The following is a 22,810-nucleotide window of genomic DNA, read 5'->3' on the forward strand; positions in this document are numbered from 1 at the left end:
AAGTCAAATATGCCACATGCACCTTTGAAGGAAAGGCCCTGACGTGGTGGAACGGCCATGTTAAAGCTCTAACTCTCGTCGTGGCCAACGACATAGGCTGGGAAACGATGAAAGACCTCATGGTTGAGGAATACTGTCCGAGGGGCGAGATCCAGAAACTAGAGCAGGAGCTTTGGAGCCTGACCATGAAGGGCACCAACATTGTTGCTTATACCGCCAGATTCAGCGAACTGGTGGCCCTCTGCCCTAATATGGTTCCCACTGAAGGGAAAAAGATCGAAAGGTACATATGGGGGCTAGTGCCTCCGTATCAGGGGAATGTCCTATCATCATACCCCGCTACCTTCGATAGTGCCACGCGACTGGCACAACGACTTATTGACCATGGTGTCAAAACCCCTGCAACCACAACAACCCTAGCCATCCCGGAACCCTCCAAACCCGCTGACACCAAGCGGAAGTTCTGGGATGACAAGAAGAAGCAGCGAGCTGCCAAAAAGCAGCAAATTGTGGCAGTGCATGCCGCGGTAACCCCTGCTGCTGCTACTGCTCCGATGAAGCAGTATGCTGGAAGTTTGCCAAAGTGCAACAAATGCAACTTCCACCACAACGGCCCCTACCGTGAAATGCAGTGCTCTAACTGCAATAGGAAAGGACACACCGTCCATTTCTGTAAGTTCCCAGTACAACCGATCACACAAGTCCCTGGCTCTGGCGCGAGCCCGACTTGCTATGGATGTGGCGAAGCAGGCCACTTTAAAAGGGACTGCCCCAAGGTGAAGAATGTTGGGGGAGCAGGGAGGGTACTAGCTATAGGCCACGGGGAAGCAGTTGTTGACCCGACAGTGGTGACTGGTACGTTCCTCCTCGATAACTCCTATGCATGCATTCTGTTCGATAGTGGAGCGGAGCGAAGCTTCGTGAACCATAAATTTTCTCGCATGCTTAAACAACAACCACACGCACTTAAAGAACAACTCACAGTAGAAATGGCTAATGGAAAAACTGAAAGTACGAATAGCATATACTTAGGTTGTATCCTAACCCTAGATAACCATTCATTCCCAAACGACCTCATGCCTGTCTCAATAAAAAGCTTCGACGTTATCATAGGCATGGATTGGTTGAGTCTTCATCGCGCCGACATCATGTGCTTCGAGAAAGCAGTCCGTTTAAACCTCCCGTCTAGCGAAACTATTATCATCTACGGTGACAAACCTGGTGCGAGTCTTCGCATTATATCAAGTATTCAAGCACAACAATATCTGCACAAAGAATACCACACATTCCTTGCTCACGTCGTCGACACGAGCCTCGAAACGAAAGAACTAAAGAACATTCCAGTAGTGAGCGACTTCCCCGACATTTTCCCAGAAGAGCTACCTGGATTACCTCCGCAACGACAGGTCGAGTTCAGAATCGACTTAGTCCCAGGAGCTACCCCAGTAGCCAAGTCGCCCTACCGCTTAGCACCAGCAGAGATGCAGGAATTATCTGGTCAACTTAACGAACTGCTCAGCAAGGGCTTCATAAGACCAAGCTTCTCACCTTGGGGAGCACCGGTCTTGTTCGTTAAGAAGAAAGATGGATCATTCCGTATGTGTATCGACTACAGAGAACTCAACAAACTGACGGTCAAAAATCGTTACCCTCTGCCTCGCATAGACGATCTATTTGACCAACTGCAAGGGGCGAATTACTTCTCCAAAATTGATCTAAGATCCGGATATCACCAGTTACGGGTGCTAGAGGAGGATGTTCCAAAGACAGCCTTCCAAACTCGTTACAGACACTACGAGTTCGTGGTGATGCCATTCGGATTGACCAATGCACCCACAGTTTTCATGGACCTGATGAACAGAGTATGTCGACCTTACTTGGATCAGTTCGTCATCGTTTTCATTGACGACATCCTGATCTACTCCCGAAGTAAGGAAGAGCATGGCGATCACCTGCGACAAGTTTTAGGAACTTTACGAACAGAGAAACTCTATGCGAAGTTCTCGAAGTGTGAATTTTGGATCCGAAGAGTCGAATTCTTAGGACACGTGGTAAGCGAAGAGGGAATCCACGTGGACCCATCCAAAATTAAAGCCATTAAGAACTGGTCAGCACCGAAGACGCCTACTGAAATTCGTCAATTTGTAGGCCTCGCTGGCTAATACCGCAGATTCATTCAGAACTTCTCCCGAATAGTGAAACCTCTTACAACCCTGGCCCAGAAAGGCGTGGCCTTTGACCGGGAAGAGAAACAAGAGAGAACGTTCCAAACGCTCAAGCGAGCCTTGTGCACCGCGCCAATACTATCTCTCCCTGAAGGGATAGAAGACTTCGTAGTCTATTGCGATGCATCGAACCAAGGGCTCGGGTGTGTTCTGATGCAGCGAGGTAAGGTCATCGCCTACGCCTCCAGACAGTTGAAGACACACGAAGTTAACTACACGACCCACGATCTTGAACTGGGAGCAGTGGTGTTTGCTCTGAAGATCTGGAGACATTACTTGTATGGAACGAAAAACACTATCTTTAGCGACCACAAGAGTTTACAACACATATTCGATCAGAAGGAGCTCAACATGAGACAATGACGGTGGGTCGAGCTACTCAGTGATTACGAATGCGATATTCGTTATCATCCGGGTAAAGCCAACGTAGTAGCAGATGCCCTAAGTCGGAAGGAATATTCTGGTCGCAGGGTCAAGTCATTGTCAATAACCATCCATTCACACTTGTCTAATCAAATTCAGGCGGCCCAACTTGAAGCCATGAAACCTGAAAAGGTGACGAGTGAATCCCTCAGAGGAATGGACAAGAATTTAGAAGCCAAGGGTGACGGAGCCTTATATTTCATGGACCGGATCTGGACACTGAAACACGGTGGTTTCTGAGACTTGGTCATGACCGAGGTGCACAACACTCGGTATTCCGTCCACCCAGGTTCAGATAAGATGTATCTGGATCTTAAAAAGCTATACTGGTGGCCTAATATGAAAGCAGAGATTGCTACCTTCGTAAGTAAATGCCTTACTTGCGCAAAGGTAAAGGTCGAGTACCAGAAGCCCTCTGGTTTACTGCAACAACTAGAGATTCCAGAATGGAAGTGGGAGCGGATCACTATGGATTTCATAACCAAGTTTCCCAAGACAACGGGTGGACTTGATACCATATGGGCCATCGTCGATAGATTGACCAAGTCTGCACACTTCCTGCCTATCAAAGAAACCGACAAGATGGAGAAACTTACGAGAACATACATTAGGGAAATCGTACGGCTACATAGTGTACCTATATCCATTATCTCCGATAGAGATAGTAGGTTCACCTCAAGATTCTGGCAATCACTACAGCATTCCCTGGGAACAAGGCTAGACATGAGCACAGCCTACCATCCACAAACCGACAGACAGAGTGAGAGGACAATCCAGACTTTAGAAGATATGTTGTGTGCTTGTGTAATTGACTTTGGAAAAGCGTGGGATACCCATTTACCCCTCGTCGAATTTTCCTACAACAACAGTTATCACCCGAGCATAAAGGCAACACCATTTGAAGCCCTCTACGGCCGAAAGTGCAGATCCCCTCTGTGTTGGGCTGAGGTGGGTGATACCCAATTAGCCAGGGGGAATGATTCTGACAGTACTCTCACCAGTCCAGAGATCATTCGGGAAACGACAGTGAAAATCGTTCAGATCCGTGAACGATTGAAAGCCTCTAGAGACCGACATAAGAGCTACGCTGATAAGCGAAGAAAACCTTTGGAATTTCAGGTGGGAGACCGAGTCCTTCTCAAAGTCTCACCCTGGAAGGGCTTGATACGCTTCGGTAAGCGTGGGAAGCTTAATCTGAGGTACATAGGGCCTTTCGAGATTCTCGCAAGAGTCGGGCCCGTAGCTTAAAAACTCGATCTACCTGACACACTTTGTAACGTACATTCTACATTCCACGTATCTAACTTGAAAAAGTGTCTGTCCGACGAGACTCTCGTAATCCCACTCGACGAGATCGAGATCAACGAGAGCCTCAACTTCGTGGAAGAACCTGTAGAGATCATGGACCGTGAGGTCAAGCAGACGAAACAAAGTCGTATTCCTATCGTGAAGGCTCACTGGAACGCCAAGCGAGGACCAGAATTCACTTGGGAACGCGAGGATCAGATGAAACTGAAATACCCTCATCTTTTCGCTTAGTTATTTGTAACTTCTTATTTGCTTAAATTCTAATTTCAGGACAGAATTCCTTCTAACGGGGGGATGATGTGACAACCCAAAATTTCCATTCTATACAAACAGTATCACTTCAATAGAAGTTATAACAGTCATAGTCGATTTTCAGACTTTTCGTATAAGTTGGAGTAATTTAGGGTTTACACTTCAGTAAACATCAGGAGAGTGGATGCGCTACGGTTTTGTGCAACACTGTTATTCCAACACTCGGATATATTAGAATCATTTCCAGGATAAAAATATTTTCTGTCAAAATATTTCAGGACTATAAATAGATTTCTGAACTAAATTCATTCATTATTCACATTTCCAACTAGAGAAAAACCATTTTCTCTCTCACGGATCTTCGGGTTTTCATCCTAGATTGTGAGTCTACTTTCCTAGATGTGTTTTATTACTTGTTTTATGCTTTATAACATAGATTACATGTCTAAAGTACAAGATCCGGGAGCTTACGGCCCAAGAACGTTCTTGGGGTGTAAACTCCAAAACAAGGCCTAAAAGCTACCTAGTCTCATTTCCATGTTAGGTATCTAATTAAGGACAATATGTATGAACATTAGAGGCTAGAAATCAATTAAGAACCACAAGTTATAGGAGTTTACGGCCAAGGATATGCTCTTGGGCCGTAAACCCCTTTTTCAAGGGCTAAGAGTGCCCTAAACACCCCTAAGGCTTTAAGACAATTACCCTTTGATACTTGTAACTTGAATGGGGAGAAAATGACATCAAAAGCATCCCTTAAAGGGAGTTTACGACCAAGGAACATCTCTTGGGCCGTAAACTCCAAGTGAAAGCACAATTGTGTGCCTAAAGTCCCCTTTAGCCTTAAACAAAAACATAGAAGCTATCCTACATGTGCAAGTGACTTAAAAGAATTAAAACCAACACCCCATAGGATTTTACGGCCGTAAAATCTAGGGGATATGGTCTTTAGGCCGTAAACTCCTCTATGGAGCATTCTAGGGCCTTAAACTACTTCAAGAATTATTCCACAAGTACTAGGCTTATTCTAGGATTTAGATAGCACCTTAAAACACCCAAAACCACCAAGTGTGGAGTTCACGGCCGTAAAATCAAGTGTTTACGACCGTAAACTCCAAGGGTGGGGTTTGTTGGGTGGTAAACTCATAATCTAGGTTCTTGGAAGCTTTAAACCCCTTTAGCTTGTCCCATAACAACTTAGATGCAATCATTAGGACCTATAACACTCATACAAAGTGTTTAAATGTTCCTAAGTGTCTCAACTTATTTTGTTAAGTTATTATTTGGCTAATTAGTTATATATATGCTCATTATATGATAAATAGGCTCGTGCATGTGAACAAGTCTCCGTTTGCCACTTAGCATGGTATCCGACACATCAATCCAATCCACTCACCACAAGTGAGTTCATACCCCTTTAATTAACCTTTGAAATGCTGTTAAATGTTTTAAATACTTTATGGGGGGGGGGGATACAAGTTAAATACTTATAGTTATTACATCAATCACATGTGATTACATTAATCACATGCGATTAATAACTAGAAAACCAATGATTTTATCACTGTTCAAACTGTTTATCAAACTGTTTTACTTCAAAATGTTTTACAAACTCTTTTACTTATCAAATGCTTTTATTAAACTTTGTTTTACTTCTTATAAATTGCATGCCCATATGTGTATAGATATATAAGAAATGTTTAAAGGGCTTAGGAAGGCTATCCACCCTATTTCCTTTTCACGCATTGAGATGTGGTCTGGTGGGATTTCGGGTAACCGTCCGAAGGTCGTTTCAATATTAATTATATATCAAATATACATGTATAGACATAAAAGTACTTTCATATTCATACTTATCAGTACATCATCAGTAAGTTACCATCGGGGTAACATAGGATCATACTATTACAATTTCTAGATAAATGAGTCAGTTCATTCATGAGTTAATACTTATTACTACGAGTACTTATACAACTATACTAGAAAGAGAACATATACAACTATACTAGAAAGAGAACATATACAACTATACTAGACAGAGAGCATATACAACTATACTAGAAGAAGAACATATACAACTATACTAGAGGAAGAACATATACAACTATGCTAGAACAGTTCATTTCATTACATTTACATGAATACATTAACAATTGTGATCCACTGTATCGGAGCATGTCTTAATTGTCATGGCCCGAGTTGTAGCCAGAATTCTCTTGGAATGAGAGCGTGAGTTTGCGTATAGATCTATACTGGATTGACTATCCTACACCTTGCTGCTAGCTACAGCCATACCTGCAGGTCTGCGGGTGCCAAACGTCATTCCGTTATTACGACCATTCATTATGTCGTTGTTACCAGTCGATAGCATGGTGCAATTTATCACATGATACCTTAATATAAATCCGGTTTAAGGTAGTTAGTATAGCAGTAGTTCTTATAATACAAAACTACAGTACTACAATGATTTACCCATTACATATTTTAGTGATAACCTCACTTAAACGTTAATGTACAAACTATATTTTGTTAAATGATAGTTGCACTTGGGAAATTACACACTTTTACATCAAACGAGCATACAAAACAGTTAAGCCTTGGTAGAAGGCTACTTTAATAGAAAATATAGGCTTTTCTGAGAGATTCAAACTTTTACAAACAATTACAAACCTTTACATACATTTTACAAACTTATACTTGATACATGTTCAAACATTTTTGGACGACAAATACCGACAGTAAAATACTTATGAACTCACCAGCTTAATGTTGATAAACTCTTTCAAAATAACTTGTATTCTCAGGTCATCAGTAGACAGGTACCGAGGCCAGCTTTTGAGAAGATGGAGCGCATCCAAGATTCATCTTATTATTTTGATATACATTATTTTTGGTGTCTATATTGTACAGAACACGCTTGTATTAAAATTATATATTTAATGCAATGGATGATGTTGTTTGCTTATTTACATTTACTGTGTTGTGATACTTTACATGACATCCTCCGCCACAGAACGTTTCCGCCGTTCTTGGTTTTGGGGTGTGACAATTAAGGTGCCTTGCCTTTTATGCGTTAAAAATGAGAACTCATAGGACTCACATGCATAATTAACTCAATTGGAACAGCAAAGAAACAAAATAATGTCACCACGATAGGTTGTAAACCTCAACTCGTGTGCTAGTGATGATCGATAAGGTTTATTTGATTTGTTCTTGATACTTTTCAAGACCATTAAGACTCCCACCGACTGCTTGACATATAATATTCTCTTGTCAATAAACATTTCTTGACAAACAAATATTCAAGAGTTAGTATAGTTTTTATCAAAACACTTCATAAATTGGTCCTAGTTGGTCTTTGTCTTATCCAAGACATCACAACTTTCCACATTTAATGAATGTCATAAACCTTCTTAATACTTGTCACTTATTGCCACAATCTTAACTTTAAGATTTGTTATTGGAACGTAGTATGATTGACTTTTTGATTTAACCATTTTTTCAATTCTTGATTCCTCTTCTTAGACATTCAATTGTACTAAGATTTACTTAGAGGATCATTTGAGATATGGTTCTTAATCATTAAGACCTATTATAAAACATAAAAGGTACTCTCCCTTCTTCTTAGAATGGAGAAACTTTTATCTTTCTGCCTACTTGATTCTTCTTATTCGTTTTGCTATTGATTTAAACCTTTTTAATCAATTCAGAGTTACACTTAATCTTATAGGTATAATCATATTTACTAAACCTTTAGTAAATCATGACGAATATCTTTGTTACACTTATGGTGACCTTGATCAACACACAACTTTGTGTACTCGATCTCCTAGTCCTTCAGTTGACACTTTGTCAATGAATTAGTCTAATTTCCAAATATGAAATTTCTCACTCTTCGTGCAACCAAGTTGCATGATTCCAAATTTCTGTCCAATTGAAACTTGGGCGATGAGAAACTCTCCCTATTTGGTAAATTCTAGACTTTTCATAAACACCATAAATAAGAATCATATCCATTTTTTGTAGAAATATGCAAACACCAATTTTCATAACGATTTCATTGCAAGGAAGTAAACGAATAAATAAATAAGTCAAACCAAAATTTATTTTATTTATAAAAGCAGCGGAAAACATTTGTCCTTACAATTCAAAATCCATTGAAAACTATGTATTTCAAAAAGAAAATTTCTAACAACTCTATCATAACTATCTAAGCTCAAAATCTAATCTTCAAGTCCATGCGATCAAGATCCATTTCTTATGATTAGATTCATCTTGCTCTTTCACCAAGCTTCCTTTCTTTTCATCGATCCTACAAAAACATTCCAATGCAACCTTATCACATCATGTATTTTGAATCAATGAATAAGAACTTAACAAAGTTAGATAGTGGATTTTACCTGAAGCGCAGTCATACTCTTTGACTCTCCCATCTTTGGAATTTTCAGGCTCTTGGGGCAGACTTCTATCCAACGCCCTTTCTCTTGGCAGCAAACGCAGGTCGCTTCTCTTAGAACATCCTCGAAAGCATGGTCGGTTGACTTTCCTAACAAATACGTTCCATTGCGTCGCCAATTCATTTCTGATTCAGCAGCAATGAGCATGTAAGTTAGGTCAATGAGGTTGTTGTCATGATCCATCATACAATACTTTCTTTTGAACTCATTATATGATTCAGGAAGTGACTGCAAAACCCAATTTACAGCCAACTCATTCGGGAATGACACACCCAACATTATCAACCTATCAATGTGTGATTTCATTCCTAGAACGTGGGCACACACGGGTTTACCATCTTCATGTTTCACTTCCAATAGGGCTTTAGTGATGTTGAACCTTTCAATTCTTCGATCTTGTGGGTTAGGGAGAACAATTGGAGGAGGTGGAGGAAGTGAAGGATGATTTCTTGTTCCTCAATCGAATCGTGGAATACCATCTTCATGTGGAATGCTTGTTCCATAGGTTTTGGGAAGACCATAGTTATCGAACTTTGACATCTACAAAACGGGAGAAAACAAATTCAAGTTAGTTGATTGATTGAGTCCTTAGTAAATCACCCAAATGAGGTACTAAGGCTAGGACCCAACACAATACGCTACAACCTAGAAAAGGGATGCCGTAATCTAGTTGCAGAATATTTGAAGGTAAGTGAATGATGATTCACTAATTTCCACCATGAAAAACGAAAAAGAAATTTAAGTTTTAAATTTATGAAAACTCCTAAATCCTTTGAGATTCATTGAACATTTCAATGGCATGTTTAAATCTCGATATGCCCCTCTAGTTTGTGACTGGGATGCCGAGGATCACAAAGCGGGTGTGAATAACCATGCAAACTTACATGGTGCCCTCACATGTTACAGTCACCTATTCGATGTGCCGGTAAACCACACACGCTCCACCGTACTATGACAAACATTGAGTCACCATTTGCTACCTTTGCTTAGAACCATTTAGTGTGCCGGTAAACCACACATGCTCCACTAACATCTTCGCAAGGGCACAAAGTGTAATTTCATGGAATTGTATTAATTCACTTTGCCTAAGTAACTAAGATTGGAAATTTGAAAAACATTTAGTTACTTTTGTACTTCATCATACTTATAATGGAAGGTTTCGTTCTATCCTACCCATTCGGCTAATGATCATCCACTAGTCAAGAGTGCGGTGGGTAAGAGTGGATACCTATTCAATCGCCATATTATAGGCAATTTCCTTAAACACCCCTTATAGACCAGCTTCGTGAATGAGGCCTACTAACGGTAAGATTGACTTTTATTGATACACACACACACACACACACACACACACATATATATATATATATATATATATATATATATATATATAGTGTTAGACTTTTAATGTTATATATATAGTATAGGGTGTATTTTACACTTTGAAAATACTAGGTGGTCAAATTTAATAATTATACTTTTAATTCAATTAAATTGCAAACCAAAATTTTTATGGATTTATTAAATCTCTTTTAATTATACACCTTAATTAATTAATAAAACCATAAGGGTGTGAATTGAACTTTTCAAAACATTACTAGGGTTTTAGAATTTAACATTCCTAATTAAACTTTTAATCAAGTTTTAAATTCCAAAACTTGAGGGCAAGTTTTGAAACATTTCAAAACATTAGGGTTTAGAATTTAAATATACATCAAAATTAAACTTTTTAATCAAAATTTAAATTCCAAAACTTGAGGGCAAGTTTTGAAACATTTCAAAGCATTAGTGTTTTAACTATTTAAATTTCAAAACAACAAAACCTTTGGGTTCAAATTTAAACTATAAAACCTAAAGGGGAAAATATGAAACTTTTCATAACAACAAGGATCAAATAACAAATAATCTAAATTAGCATTTAATCACATAATTATCCATATTTGATTTATTTAATGATTTCTTGCAAAACAATTTACCAATTTAATCAAAATAATTAATCAATTATCACATAAGGAAATAAATATTTTATTAATTGATAAATATCTTTAATTAGATCAAGAATATACTCATATATATCATAAAATCAGATTTATATTGATCTAATATGATAAAGGCAAGTATTTCAAAAATAAACAGCAAGAAATCCCGAAAATAGCTCCATCTGACGCTCGAACTCGTCGAGTACCCCCATAGACTCGCCGAGTCCATCATGCAGAACCACAAAAAACGAATTTTTTTTAACATACAAGGCATAAATACAATAGAAACCAATCTAGGATCTGATACCACTGATGGGTTTTAGTCATAAGAACATCCTATGTGCTCATACAAACCCTAATGCTTGGATCTAGGTTTTTCTATTGTACATGCAAGTTATCCAAGACTATAAACCCTAATTCTAACATATGGAAATCGATATTAACATATAATTAGGTTTAAGATATTACCTTGATTGTTATGTAGCAATAACAATCCCAATTCCTCCTTGTATTGACTTTAGAAAGCTTAGAGTCACAAATGTCACTCCTCTAATGGTTCACAAACACCATAAGCAAGAGGATGAAGAGGAGAGAGGATGGAGGCTGCCCAAAACGTGTTCTAACCCTAGAAGAGAAGTTCCCCACGTTTTTGAGCCTTAAGGGTTCCATATATAGTGAGACTATTAGGGTTATCTAACAAGGAAACCCTAATTTGGATGCTTAAGCCCTAAGCAACCCATGAATTCCTTTCCTTAAGGCCTTGGACGATTTCCCCATGGGTTTCCCCATAGAATTCGTCCACTCATCAATATAAGACAATCCATGGCCCAAATTGCAATTATCTTATAATTACAATTCCAGTCCCTTATGTTTAATTAATCCCTTTCAATCACAAAACTAATTACCAATTAATTATTGACTAATATTAATTAAACAATATGATTTCTCTTTTAATATATTATTCTCATAATATATTAATAAATCATATTTAACCCTTTCTCTCCATAATTCATCATATCAAGTTGCTTTGGTGAAGGCAACCCAAAAGGACCATGCATCATCGGGTCAAGTACATACCAAAATAGTTATGGACTTAGACACTAATCCAACACTATCATCATTGTTAAACTGGGCTCAATTTTTTAATTTTCCTTTACTTAATATATCTTTCTATAAAAGACTAAACTACCCCTAATAACATGCTAAAATTTTTTTAATAGTATAAACAAAAGACTAAACTGAACCAAATAACATGCTGAAAAACTAATATGAACAACATGCAATCCTGAAATACAATAAAAAGAAAACAATGATTTATACTAATAACATGCTGAAAAGTAATTTACTAAATAAATAAATAAATAAAAATATCTAGATGCTGAAAAAGTACTTTTTTTTTTTGTAAAGGATTGGCCCCTGAACATGCATTTGACATCTGATTGGCCCCTTAACATTTTTTTTTATCAAGATTAGCCCACGTACAGTTTTTTTGTCCCTTTAAAGTTTTGGCACCTTGTACAGTTTTTTGTCCCTATACAATTTTGGCCACTGTACAGTTTTTTTTTTTTTTTTTTTTTTTTTGCACAATTTTTGTCCCTAAACATGTGTAATCATTGTTGCTTTAAATGGTAAATAATTATGTAGGTTGGAAACAAATGTTTAATGGATAAATCATGGATTTCCTCTAGTAGAATATCAAATGTATATGACTAAGGTGTGAATGCTTTTCTAGAGTTTGTACAAAGTAATAATCCAAAGGTAGATGTTATTCCTTGCCCTTGTGTAAATTGCATCAATTTGTGTTACCACTCAATTGAAAATCTACCTTATCATTTGTTTGCCCATGGCTTCGATGAGAATTATAAGATTTGGTCTCTCCATGGAGAAAAACAACCCAAGAGTGATTCTAGATGCCCTAACAATTCCATTGCTCCTGATGCTATTTATATAAAGGATATTTTACATGATGCTTTCAAATATGTAGACGAAGAACCTGATTCGTTGAAATCACTTCTTGAAGAATGTGATAAACCACTTTTTGTAGGGTCTAACTATAATGCACTTAGTGGATTATTGAAATTCCAACATTTGAAGGGTCGGTTTGGATGGTCTGATGCTAGTTTTGATGCTTTGTTGTTTGTCCTAAAAGATATCTTACCATCAAACAATACCATCCCTAGCTCGATATATAAGTCCAAGAAGTTTCTAAAAGGAGTAGGTCTATAATACGAGAAGATTCATGCATGTGAAAATGATTATGTTCTATTCTGGAAAGAACATAAAGATGCTTCTTAATGTCTAACTTGTGGTACTTCTCGTTGGAAGAAGAATACCAAAAACGTACATTCAAAAGTTTTGTGGTATTTTCCTATCATCCCTAGATTTAGAAGAATGTTTTCAATACCACAAATTGCACATGAGTTAAGTTGGCATGCAGAAGGTCGGGTCAGTAATGGGAAGTTTACTCATCCTCGCGATACCCCTTCTTGGAAGCTTGTTGATAACACGTGGAAAGAATTCGCACAAGAAAAACGAAATCTTAGATTAGCCTTGTCTGCTGATGGTATCAATCCTCAAAAGTCATTAAGTTCCAAGCATAGTTATTGGCCGGTTATCCTAGTAACATATAAGCTACCCCCTTAATTGTGTATGTTAAGAAACTTCATGATGTTGACTTTGTTGATATCCATGCCAAACCTACCTGGTAACAATATTGATGTCTACTTGGCACCATTGATTGAAGATCTAAAGATTTTGTGGGAAACTGGTGTTTATACTTTTGATTCTTATAAGAAAGAATACTTCAATCTAAGAGCAATATTGCTTTGGGCTATAAGTGACTTTCCCGCATATGGTAATCTTTCGGGGTGTGTTACCAAAGGTTATTATGCTTGTCCAATATGTTCAAAGAATACTTGTTCACAATGGTGGCAAAAGTCCAAAAAAGTATGCTTCCTTGGGCATAAAAGATTCCTACCACTTGAACATCCTTTTCGTAAAGGAAAAACACATTTCAACAATCAACATGAGCATGATTTTATGCCACAACCATCATCAGGTGAAGATATTTATGACTATCTGGTGGGATTTGAGACTACATGGGGTAAGAAGATAAAGTCAAAGAAGATAAAGTTAAAGAAGATAAAGTCAAAGAAGGGAGCGTCAAAGAAGGAAAAGTCAAAAACGAAAAAAGAAAGTATCGACAAGAGATCTAAATTTTGTCATAAAAAGTCAATTTTTTTTTAACTTGAATATTGGAAGAAGTTTCCTATTCGCCATCAGTTAGATCTCATGCACATAGAAAAAAAAATGTGACTGAGATTCTTTATGGGACAACGTTGAATTTGCCTCACAATACGAAGGATGGATTAAAAGCACAGCAAGATCTTGAAGCGTTGGGCATTAAGATTGAATTACGACCTCAACCAAAAGGGGATCGACATTGGCTTCCGCCTGCCAAGTACAAATTGAATTCCGCAGAGAAACATCTATTTTATGATACCCTGTCTAACATAAAAGTTCCTCATGGGTATTGCTCTAATTTCAAGAATCTCGTGCCAAATGATGTTTCAAAGATGAATGGTTTGAAGTCTAATGATTGTCATGTACTAATGCAACAACTTCTCCCTTTTGCAATCAAAGGGGTTTTAGATGTGAAGGTGCGGAGAACAATCCTAAGCCTGTGTCATTTTTTCAACGAGTTGTGTAGTAAAGTTGTTGATGTTAGTAAGCTAAGAAAGTTGCAAAGTGACATCGTATTAACATTATGTTTGTTTGAGAAGTACTTTCCTACTTCATTTTTCGATGTCATGACTCACTTAATGGTGAATTTAGTTAGAGAGGTGAGGTTGTGTGGCCCGGTTCATTTTAGGTGGATATATCCATTTGAGAGATACATGAAAACACTTAAAGGGTATGTAACAAATCATCATCGACCTGAGGGATGCATTGCAGAGTGTTATGTGGCGGAGGAGGCCTTAGAATTTTGTTAAGACTACTTAAAAGACATGAAATTAATTGGAAATCCTCATGAACACATTGATGAAAGAATCCGCAGCGGCAACCCTTTATCAAAGGCTACAATCGATGTTGTGATGCTCAGTTACTTGATCAAGCTCATCTTTATGTATTACGAAACATTGTTGTTGTGGAGCCGTATATAGAGTAGGAATTACATGAAACTATATACTCTTATACCATTATCTATCATATAAAACATTATTCTAACTTGTAATACACTTCAGGCAACATATGTTGGAATTGAAGGATCTCAACCCCCGTCACGCTCATAAGAGTACATGGTTGCAGAGCAAACATAGTCGGACATTTATTAGTTGGTTTAAGAAAGAGGTTTATTTTTACATAAAATTGTTAGAATTACAATATTTTTAATTATTTTGTTTGAATTAAATTAATTAGATATTTTTATAATAGGTTGGAAAATGTTTGGCTAATGGGGAAGATATTTGTGATGATGTTCGTTGGTTGGCCAAAGGGCCTAATTTTGTTGTTAGTAAATATACCGGGTTTTCCATAAATGAGTATCATTTTCATACAACATCTCGAGATGATTCTAGAACAACTCAATGCAGTGGGGTATGTTTAGTTGCACATACAATGCAGATTGCTAGTGTAAAAGACTCTAATCCTATGTATGGTGTTGTCACTTACTTCGGTTGTATAAATGAGATATGGGATCTTGATTATCGCATGTTTACTATTCCTGTATTCATGTGTGATTGGGTTGATAGTCGTAGAGTAAAAAAGGATGATTTAGGATTCGCGGTAGTTAACTTTGATAGGTTTGGTCAGAAGTCTGAACCATTCGTATTAGCTAGTCAAGTCAAACAAGTTTTTTTATGTTCAAGATCAAGAAGATGAGAATTTACATGTTGTTGGATTCACACCACATAGGATGTATGATATGTTGGAATTTGATGCTACTTTTGATTTAACACAAGACTCCACTTTATTAAATCTTGATGACGATTTTTTGTGTACGTGCCCGGATGGCGAGGGCATATTAGTTTAAATATTTTTTTGTAGAACAATAAAGTTTTTTGGTATGTTTTTATTTCAGATATTGAATGTGATTAATTTTTTTCCAACTACAACAAATAACAATGTACTTACGTTTATTTAAATCTTGTTGAAACAGGTTGTGTTTTTGTGACATGGAATCGGATTCAGTTTTTGATCACGATGAGGACTAAAAAAAAAGAGGTCCAACAACAAAGACAAAAGCTAATAAAGTGAAACTTGTAGTAACTTCTTATTCTGGTTATTGTTTCCGCTGCAATCATAATGGCCCTTAGTAGATCATCTGTAATAGAGAATAATCGAGTTGAATATTGAAGAACGTTGGTTCAATTTTTGTTGAATTATTGCATATAATTTGGATTGTTATCATCGTTTGGGATGTGTTCTTCATTCATGACTCGATTTCAAGTCAGTAGGTCTTGGCTTGTAATCAAATATCATTTGACGGATGTTTTCCTGATTTTGATAGAATTCAAGTTAATAGGTCTTAACTAGTTTTCACCTGATTTTCAATCTATAGGTTTAGATTGTCTATCAAATATATCATTTTTTATTTTCTTGTTCTAGTTATTTTTTCCGCAGCAGTCATAAAAATCCAAAAACAAATCACCCCCACCCCCTTATTCGCATTATAAATATTAAATTTCAAACAAAAAAGAAAAAAGTTAATTTATTTCTAGATCAACAACAACAACAGTGTTAAACGTAAAACACCATTTTATAAAATAAAAAACATGCATGATATACTTATGGATTATATAAATTTATTACCTCGAAGATGTTAAGGAAGGTAATTAAGGTGATGGTCATCATTCCATTGACTTTCATTATAATAAGATACAATTTTCTGTTTGTTTTTAGAAAAGTAACTTTCCTAAGGAGGATTTTGAGTCATTTTTCCTATATTGATTAATCTTCGTATCTCTCATGTCTTCGAAACTAGGGGTGAGCAAAAACCGAACTGATTAAAAAAAAACCGATGAAACCGCAATAAACCGTAACCAACAAACCGAAACCAATGTAAAAACCAATGGTGCGGATTTCATTATGCAAAAACCGAAGGTCAACGGTGCGGTGCGGTTTTTATCCAAAAACCGATCCACCAAAACCAAACCGCATATATATATATATATATATATATATATATATATATATATATATATATAAACTAAATGTTGAATTTCATTCTTTGAGTTTTACAAATTGAACATTTGGTATAAATTTAATCCATATTCCACAATGCACATATTGAAAAGGAATTCAATTTACTTCGAGCAACTACCGACTAGCTCCAATCCCACATATTAAAAAGGAATTCAATTTACCTCCAGCGACTACCGACTAGCTCCAGTCCCACCGTTTTTTTTTTTTTTTAACCTTCCCTCCTACCTTTTTTTGTTACCTTCCCTCCTACCTTTTGGCTTCTGTTACTCGCGAAATTATAATATAGTTTATGAGCATCTTGTCTTGCGAGTTACGACATCACTCCCAGCAACCATTCTCCATCACAGTCTACTTGTTTAAAACCGAAACCGCACCGATACAAACCGAAACCGTATTTAAAAACCGCAAAACGAACCATTGAAAAACCGCACCATGCGGTTTGCGGTTCGGTTTTCCCTTAAAACCGCATCATGCTCACCCCTATTGGAAACCTTTATGGCATAAGGGCTGCTGGTGCTATATGATTTGAACATAGATAGATGTTATTTAAAACCTACCACATTCATTTGCACCTCTATTATAAGATTTATAAAAATAAAAATTCTCAAACATTAGAACAATAGATTTTCCAAATGGACTTTTCGTGAATGCCAATATGCAAATGTTATTTAACACATGTTAGTGATTGTTAGTGAGAAGGTAGAATAAACGAAGTATATTGTATACACAATACATGAACATAACACCCGACCGACTGGGGATATCTATAATTGTTCTTACACGATTACTAACCTTTTTGTATTGAATTCTCATTCTTATGGAACATAAAATGGAGGAATCAAATCGAAAATGTTATCAAACAAGCTGCTATAATGCACAAGAAATAGCTACTATCATAAGAAAAACACCGCCAATATGGCAGATACATTATTAGATGTCTTCCACATAGGTAACGAACTCGTTATCGTTTTGAAGAATGGTCATTTCTTCTTCTGGCAGATGCACAAAAGCAGTAATACCATCTCCTAACGGAGTATCCATCAGAACCAGACCATTAGCCTCCACATTTGGAACTCGTATTATAACTTCTACTGGCTTACCCCACCCGAAATCCACATTATAAAATGGAAACCTACACAGGCTTGAAATATTATAAGCTCGGCTAACATCACCTTGTAGGGTTGAAAACATGTCTGCCACCTTTTCACCTCCTTCTTGCACATCTCTTAGATCGTTAAGCTCCATTTTTCCTTTCCTTAGTTCAACAATCAACTCATTCAACCTGATTTCACCTGAATCCGCCATCTTTACTATCACCATCCCAAGTATGTTGCCTGCTGTTGTTTGAGGATAGTTTTCTACAAATTTGTTCCTCATGTTCACTGTTAGAAACAAGTTTGATGGCTCTAAAGAACCTGACCTTGTTGACGCTGCACTTACTGCGTGTTTAAACAGGAGAGATGCCAACAATTCAACCCGAGTGGGGTTGGTCGGAGCTGTGCACATTGCCATAACCGTGTTCTTGAGCTCATTTAGTTTTGCATTAGGAAATACAAATCTCCTCGACGAATATTTAACCTTATCTATCTCTTTAATCATGAACTCTGGCATAATTTTGTTACTTGTGGAGGATGAAATGAAATATGGGGCTATTGGGGACTGACAACGCGTCGTAATGGCCCAATTGTTGATGAAGGTGGCCATTGTCAATGCGTCAGCAACCTTGTGCGACATTGACACAGCCACTGCGGCTCCACCACAAGCAAAATGGTTCAGCTGGACCTCGACCAAGCCAGGTCTAGTATTGTGAGCAATACAACTCAGACCATAAGGAAAGAGTTGGTCTAGCGCTTCGTCTTGCTCATTTTTTTGAATGAACTCATCGAGTGGACTATCACTAATAGCTTCCAAGAACTCAGCCCCACCGTCGTTGCAGTTAATGTATGGTGCAGGAGGTGTCGGAAACCTACCTGCCAAGGGGTAGTACTGCGTCAAACACTTAGCTAACGATTGCTTTAGGAGGTTGGAGTCACCACTTTTGTAGTTTGGGTAGAAGAAAACTATTCGCATACGCATGTTGGGGGCAAACTGATCCAGCAACGAGAGGTTATAAGTGTTTAAGTGTGGAGGTGTTGGTGAAGAGGGTCTAATGGTTTCTTGAGATATTATTGTGTGAAGTTGCCTAATGCTTCTAAACCGTTGGACCTTTGCCATGATATTGTTCATTATTGTTGATTGTTGATAAATTGGAAGTAATATGGAGATATTACCATGAATTTATCGATCTTTATATATACGACACTGTGTGCTTGGATTTTGAATATTTAACTGGGACAGGTAACAGAGAAATTAAAAAATATATATATAATTCAAGTGGCCATCTTTAATAATTGATATATTAACCAATGCATGCCCTATAAATAATATTATTACGTTCTATAACCAAGTGGCAACATTAGTCAACGTAGTTGGTTCTACAAATATCTCTTCATTCCCGATTCACCTCTTGCTTTTTTTATTCCCATCACATGCATGCAATCGATAAGGCTTTATAAGTCAACTACTAACTGCACGTTATTTTTTATAAAACAAAGGGTTTGATCGTTTACTTATAAGAAACAACCAGTAGCCTGCACGTCGTTATATATATATATATATATATATATATATATATATATATATATATATATATATATATATATATATATATATATATATATATATATATATATATACACACACTATGTGAGACACGTGTACTATAAATATTATTTATGTACGTACATTGCTGTTTTTTGGTATAAGAAACTTATTCTCTTCATATATATATATATATATATATATATATATATATATATATATATATATATATATATATATATATATATATATATATATATATATATATATATATACAATACCACTTATTTGATATAAGTCGCTTTTAGTTTTCTCCAATTAGAATTAGCATGGACGATAATCCATGGAGATAAAATATGATATTCAATTGTTCGGTTAACCCATAATTTGAAGATATCCGACAGTAATAAATAAAATCGCACGTTTCTCACTGATTGGAAGGATAGAATCTACATATTTACCGTGTATTTGTTTCATATGTTATGTTTGAAAATTTTTAAAATAGTATGCAGCAAGTGTTAGTAGAAATAAGATTGTTAATTTTTTTTATAACCTTTTAGTTTTAAGAAAAATGAATATTATTTGGCTTGTAATGATGATGTTGATGCCCGTATGATCATTGAATATAGCATAAACGGAATCAATTACATATAAATGATGGATGTTGTTTTAGTTGCAGACCATTCATACACATAACAGAAGACAAAGAGAAATACATACGACATACACAACTATACACTAACACATAGTTAGAACACAAGTATAAAAAGTTTGGATCTGAGGTGAGGGTAGAAGCCTAATCCAAACTTGTGTAGAAGCTAGAAACAATTTTCAGTCTGTAGACAGCAGATATTTCACGTTAATAAAAAAGGAAACCGAATAAAAATAGTCATGATGAGCTGAGCTATGTAAACAGATGGGTATTTTGAATTGAACTCAAAAATAGAATGGTAATTGCAAATTTGAATTAAAGTAGGAAATAACAACCAAGTTTGATCACACATATCTAATATAACAATGTACTTTATAAGTACATTGATTTTTTATAGTTGTATTGCAAAATAAAATATTTTTTTCAAAGAATTTCAAACCTGAATGGAAGAAATAACTAAATTAACGGAAACAACTGGAAATACGATGTTTTAAAAAGCAAATCTATGAAAGTACAAAACACCCACCTGTATAATCGAAGAAAGGGCTAAAAATAGGTCAACCTTGTGTAGAAGCTGCAAACAATTAAACATTTTGTGGACATTTAACATTAATAAAAAAAGAAAATGAATAAAAATAACATGAATATAACATCATAGACTTATAATATATTTGATAAAATCAAAATTTTATTAACGGCCAGATCAATCAAACATCAATCAGTAAACTTTCTCATGGAATAATTGTTAAAAATCAAAAAATTATTAACTTAAATGCTATATTCTTCATATTACTCAATGAGCAGGTAAATTAAAGGAAACAAATGGAAATATGATGGTTTAAAAAACAAATCAGTGGTAGTACAATATACCCACCTCTCTATGAAAGTTTTTTCAAAATGGCCTCTAGAAAAATTATGTTTCAAAATAAGAACATAACGTCTATAAGCATTTAGTATATTTATGGCCTAAAGTCATTTAGAGTATATAACTATTTTGCCAGCAACCTAAAACTATATTTAATTTAACAAAAGTTTTAATTTTTAAACAAAATAGCTTTTTGATCAGGTGTGGATAAACAGTGCTAAGGAGAGGCTTATGTAGCATTTTGTTCGACATCTTTTTAAGGTTTAAAAGAAGGTGGGACTTGAAGGGCTATTTGCATGTTTTAAGAAATTATGCAGTTTTCAGTAACATGGTGCTCTTATTTGTTTTTAGGAATATGAACCCGAGGGTATCAACTTGAAAAAGTTAAGAGTTTGTGCAGTATTCAAGTCTTCATTGTTACATAATTAGGTTTTTAAATGCAAATTCTTTTCAAAAAAAAGTTAAATATGAATGTCTAAAATTCAAAAGTTAAACATGAAAACATATATATTAGTATTGATAAGGGAAAACATGCATAAGAAAGTCCTATCTCTCTCAGGCATTTAATCAAACAGCTTGTCTGCAAACATATTCCATTTAAAAAAAAACACAATACACATCAGATTTCATACATCTGAACATCAAACACAATTACCAAATGAATAGCAAATCAATTATCAATGAAAGTAAGAAATCACCTAACAGAATTCTAGGGAAGAACTTGAACTTGACGATTGATACTAAAAAAACATACTACAGAAATATCGTATGTGAAGAAGGAAATCATAGGAAAAGAAAACCATTTCGATAAAAAAGTCTATCAACAGTAGCAATCGGTGATTTCAAAGAAATCAGAAAATAAGGAAGAAAAATGGAACATGTTTGGGTGCGACGGAGATGTAGCTATCGAATGTCTCTGACTGGTATCTTGTCTTTACAGGGGAGTGACGACGAGTAGGAGAGAGTCGACGTGAGAAGAAAGGCCATGTTGTCAACAAAGATATGTATCTGATTGAATGATTCCAGTATAATATTGTGCATTGTATGATTTCACAGACAGAATGATAATTGAATGGATAGGCGTGATATCAGGAAAAACGTATAAAAAAGGTCTACATATTATAATAGTAAGCGTTTTATAAGGAAAGGGTATCAAATAATAATAGAATGAATCGTTCAATACTTTTTAATGCATTAATTATAATTATAATTTTTTTATATAAATCAAAACAACCAGAAAATTACACATGGAATTAATTTAATTGAAAAATACAAAAAAATTACATGTGGCAAGAGGCCTAAGAATATGACATGTGGCAAAAGTTATTTTCTTTTATTAGGGTATATATATATATATATATATATATATATATATATATATATATATATATATATATATATATATATATATATATATAGCGAGGTTGAAAAGAGACTATAAGGAACCAATGAACCAATCGTGAACGTCGGAAATCATAACGAACAACGGCCAAGAAAATAAATGTACACTTTTTACATTGGAGGCACACACACCGGGTTATATAAAAAAATCCACCCTTTACAAAAAAACTCACCATTTTTTTTTCGTTAAAATTTTTTTTAAGCCATGTTTTTTTATCGAAAATAAACCGAATATACCATTGTTCATGATTTTTCATTATCTTTCCATAGAGATTCATAATGATATATAAAAAACAACGATATATTCGGTTTTTTTCGATAAAAAACTTGACCTAAAAAAAATTAAATGAAAAAAAGGAAGTGAGTTTTGTTATAATCCGGTATATTTGTGTCCATTATAAAAG

The 22,810-nt window shown here is 35.8% G+C and overlaps 2 protein-coding genes across 2 annotated transcripts; one reads left to right on the forward strand and one right to left on the reverse strand.

Annotated features, from left to right (window-relative positions):
• Window positions 1–13,332: 13,332 nt before the first annotated feature.
• On the forward strand, window positions 13,333–15,900 carry LOC145007114 (uncharacterized). The gene is made up of 7 exons (XM_078966101.1): window positions 13,333–13,840; window positions 13,909–14,557; window positions 14,889–14,994; window positions 15,079–15,451; window positions 15,513–15,641; window positions 15,725–15,733; window positions 15,803–15,900. The coding sequence occupies exons 1-7, from the start codon at window positions 13,333–13,335 to the stop codon at window positions 15,898–15,900; spliced, it is 1,872 nt and encodes a 623-aa protein (XP_078822227.1).
• A 1,653-nt stretch (window positions 15,901–17,553) lies between these two features.
• Window positions 17,554–19,090, reverse strand: LOC145005710 (akuammiline synthase 1-like). The gene has a single exon (XM_078964821.1). It carries the CDS (start codon window positions 19,072–19,074, stop codon window positions 17,779–17,781), a length of 1,296 nt encoding a protein of 431 aa, XP_078820947.1. The 5' UTR covers window positions 19,075–19,090; the 3' UTR covers window positions 17,554–17,778.
• Between the last annotated feature and the right edge of the window lie 3,720 nt (window positions 19,091–22,810).

The sequence above is a fragment of the Lactuca saligna genome, chromosome 7 (assembly GCF_052625555.1).
Source record: "Lactuca saligna cultivar CGN05327 chromosome 7, ASM5262555v1, whole genome shotgun sequence".
Lineage (NCBI taxonomy): Eukaryota > Viridiplantae > Streptophyta > Magnoliopsida > Asterales > Asteraceae > Lactuca > Lactuca saligna.

Excerpts from the sequence above, each read along its gene's own strand:
- LOC145007114 (XM_078966101.1), top strand. The coding sequence starts at position 13,333 with ATGCCAAACCTACCTGGTAACAATATTGATGTCTACTTGGCACCATTG. Across the intron at positions 13,841-13,908 it reads GTCAAAAACGAAAAAAGAAA|TTTCCTATTCGCCATCAGTT; the intron begins GTATCGACAAGA and ends TATTGGAAGAAG. Across the intron at positions 14,995-15,078 it reads TTAGTTGGTTTAAGAAAGAG|GTTGGAAAATGTTTGGCTAA; the intron begins GTTTATTTTTAC and ends TTTTTATAATAG.
- LOC145005710 (XM_078964821.1), bottom strand. The coding sequence starts at position 19,074 with ATGAACAATATCATGGCAAAGGTCCAACGGTTTAGAAGCATTAGGCAA.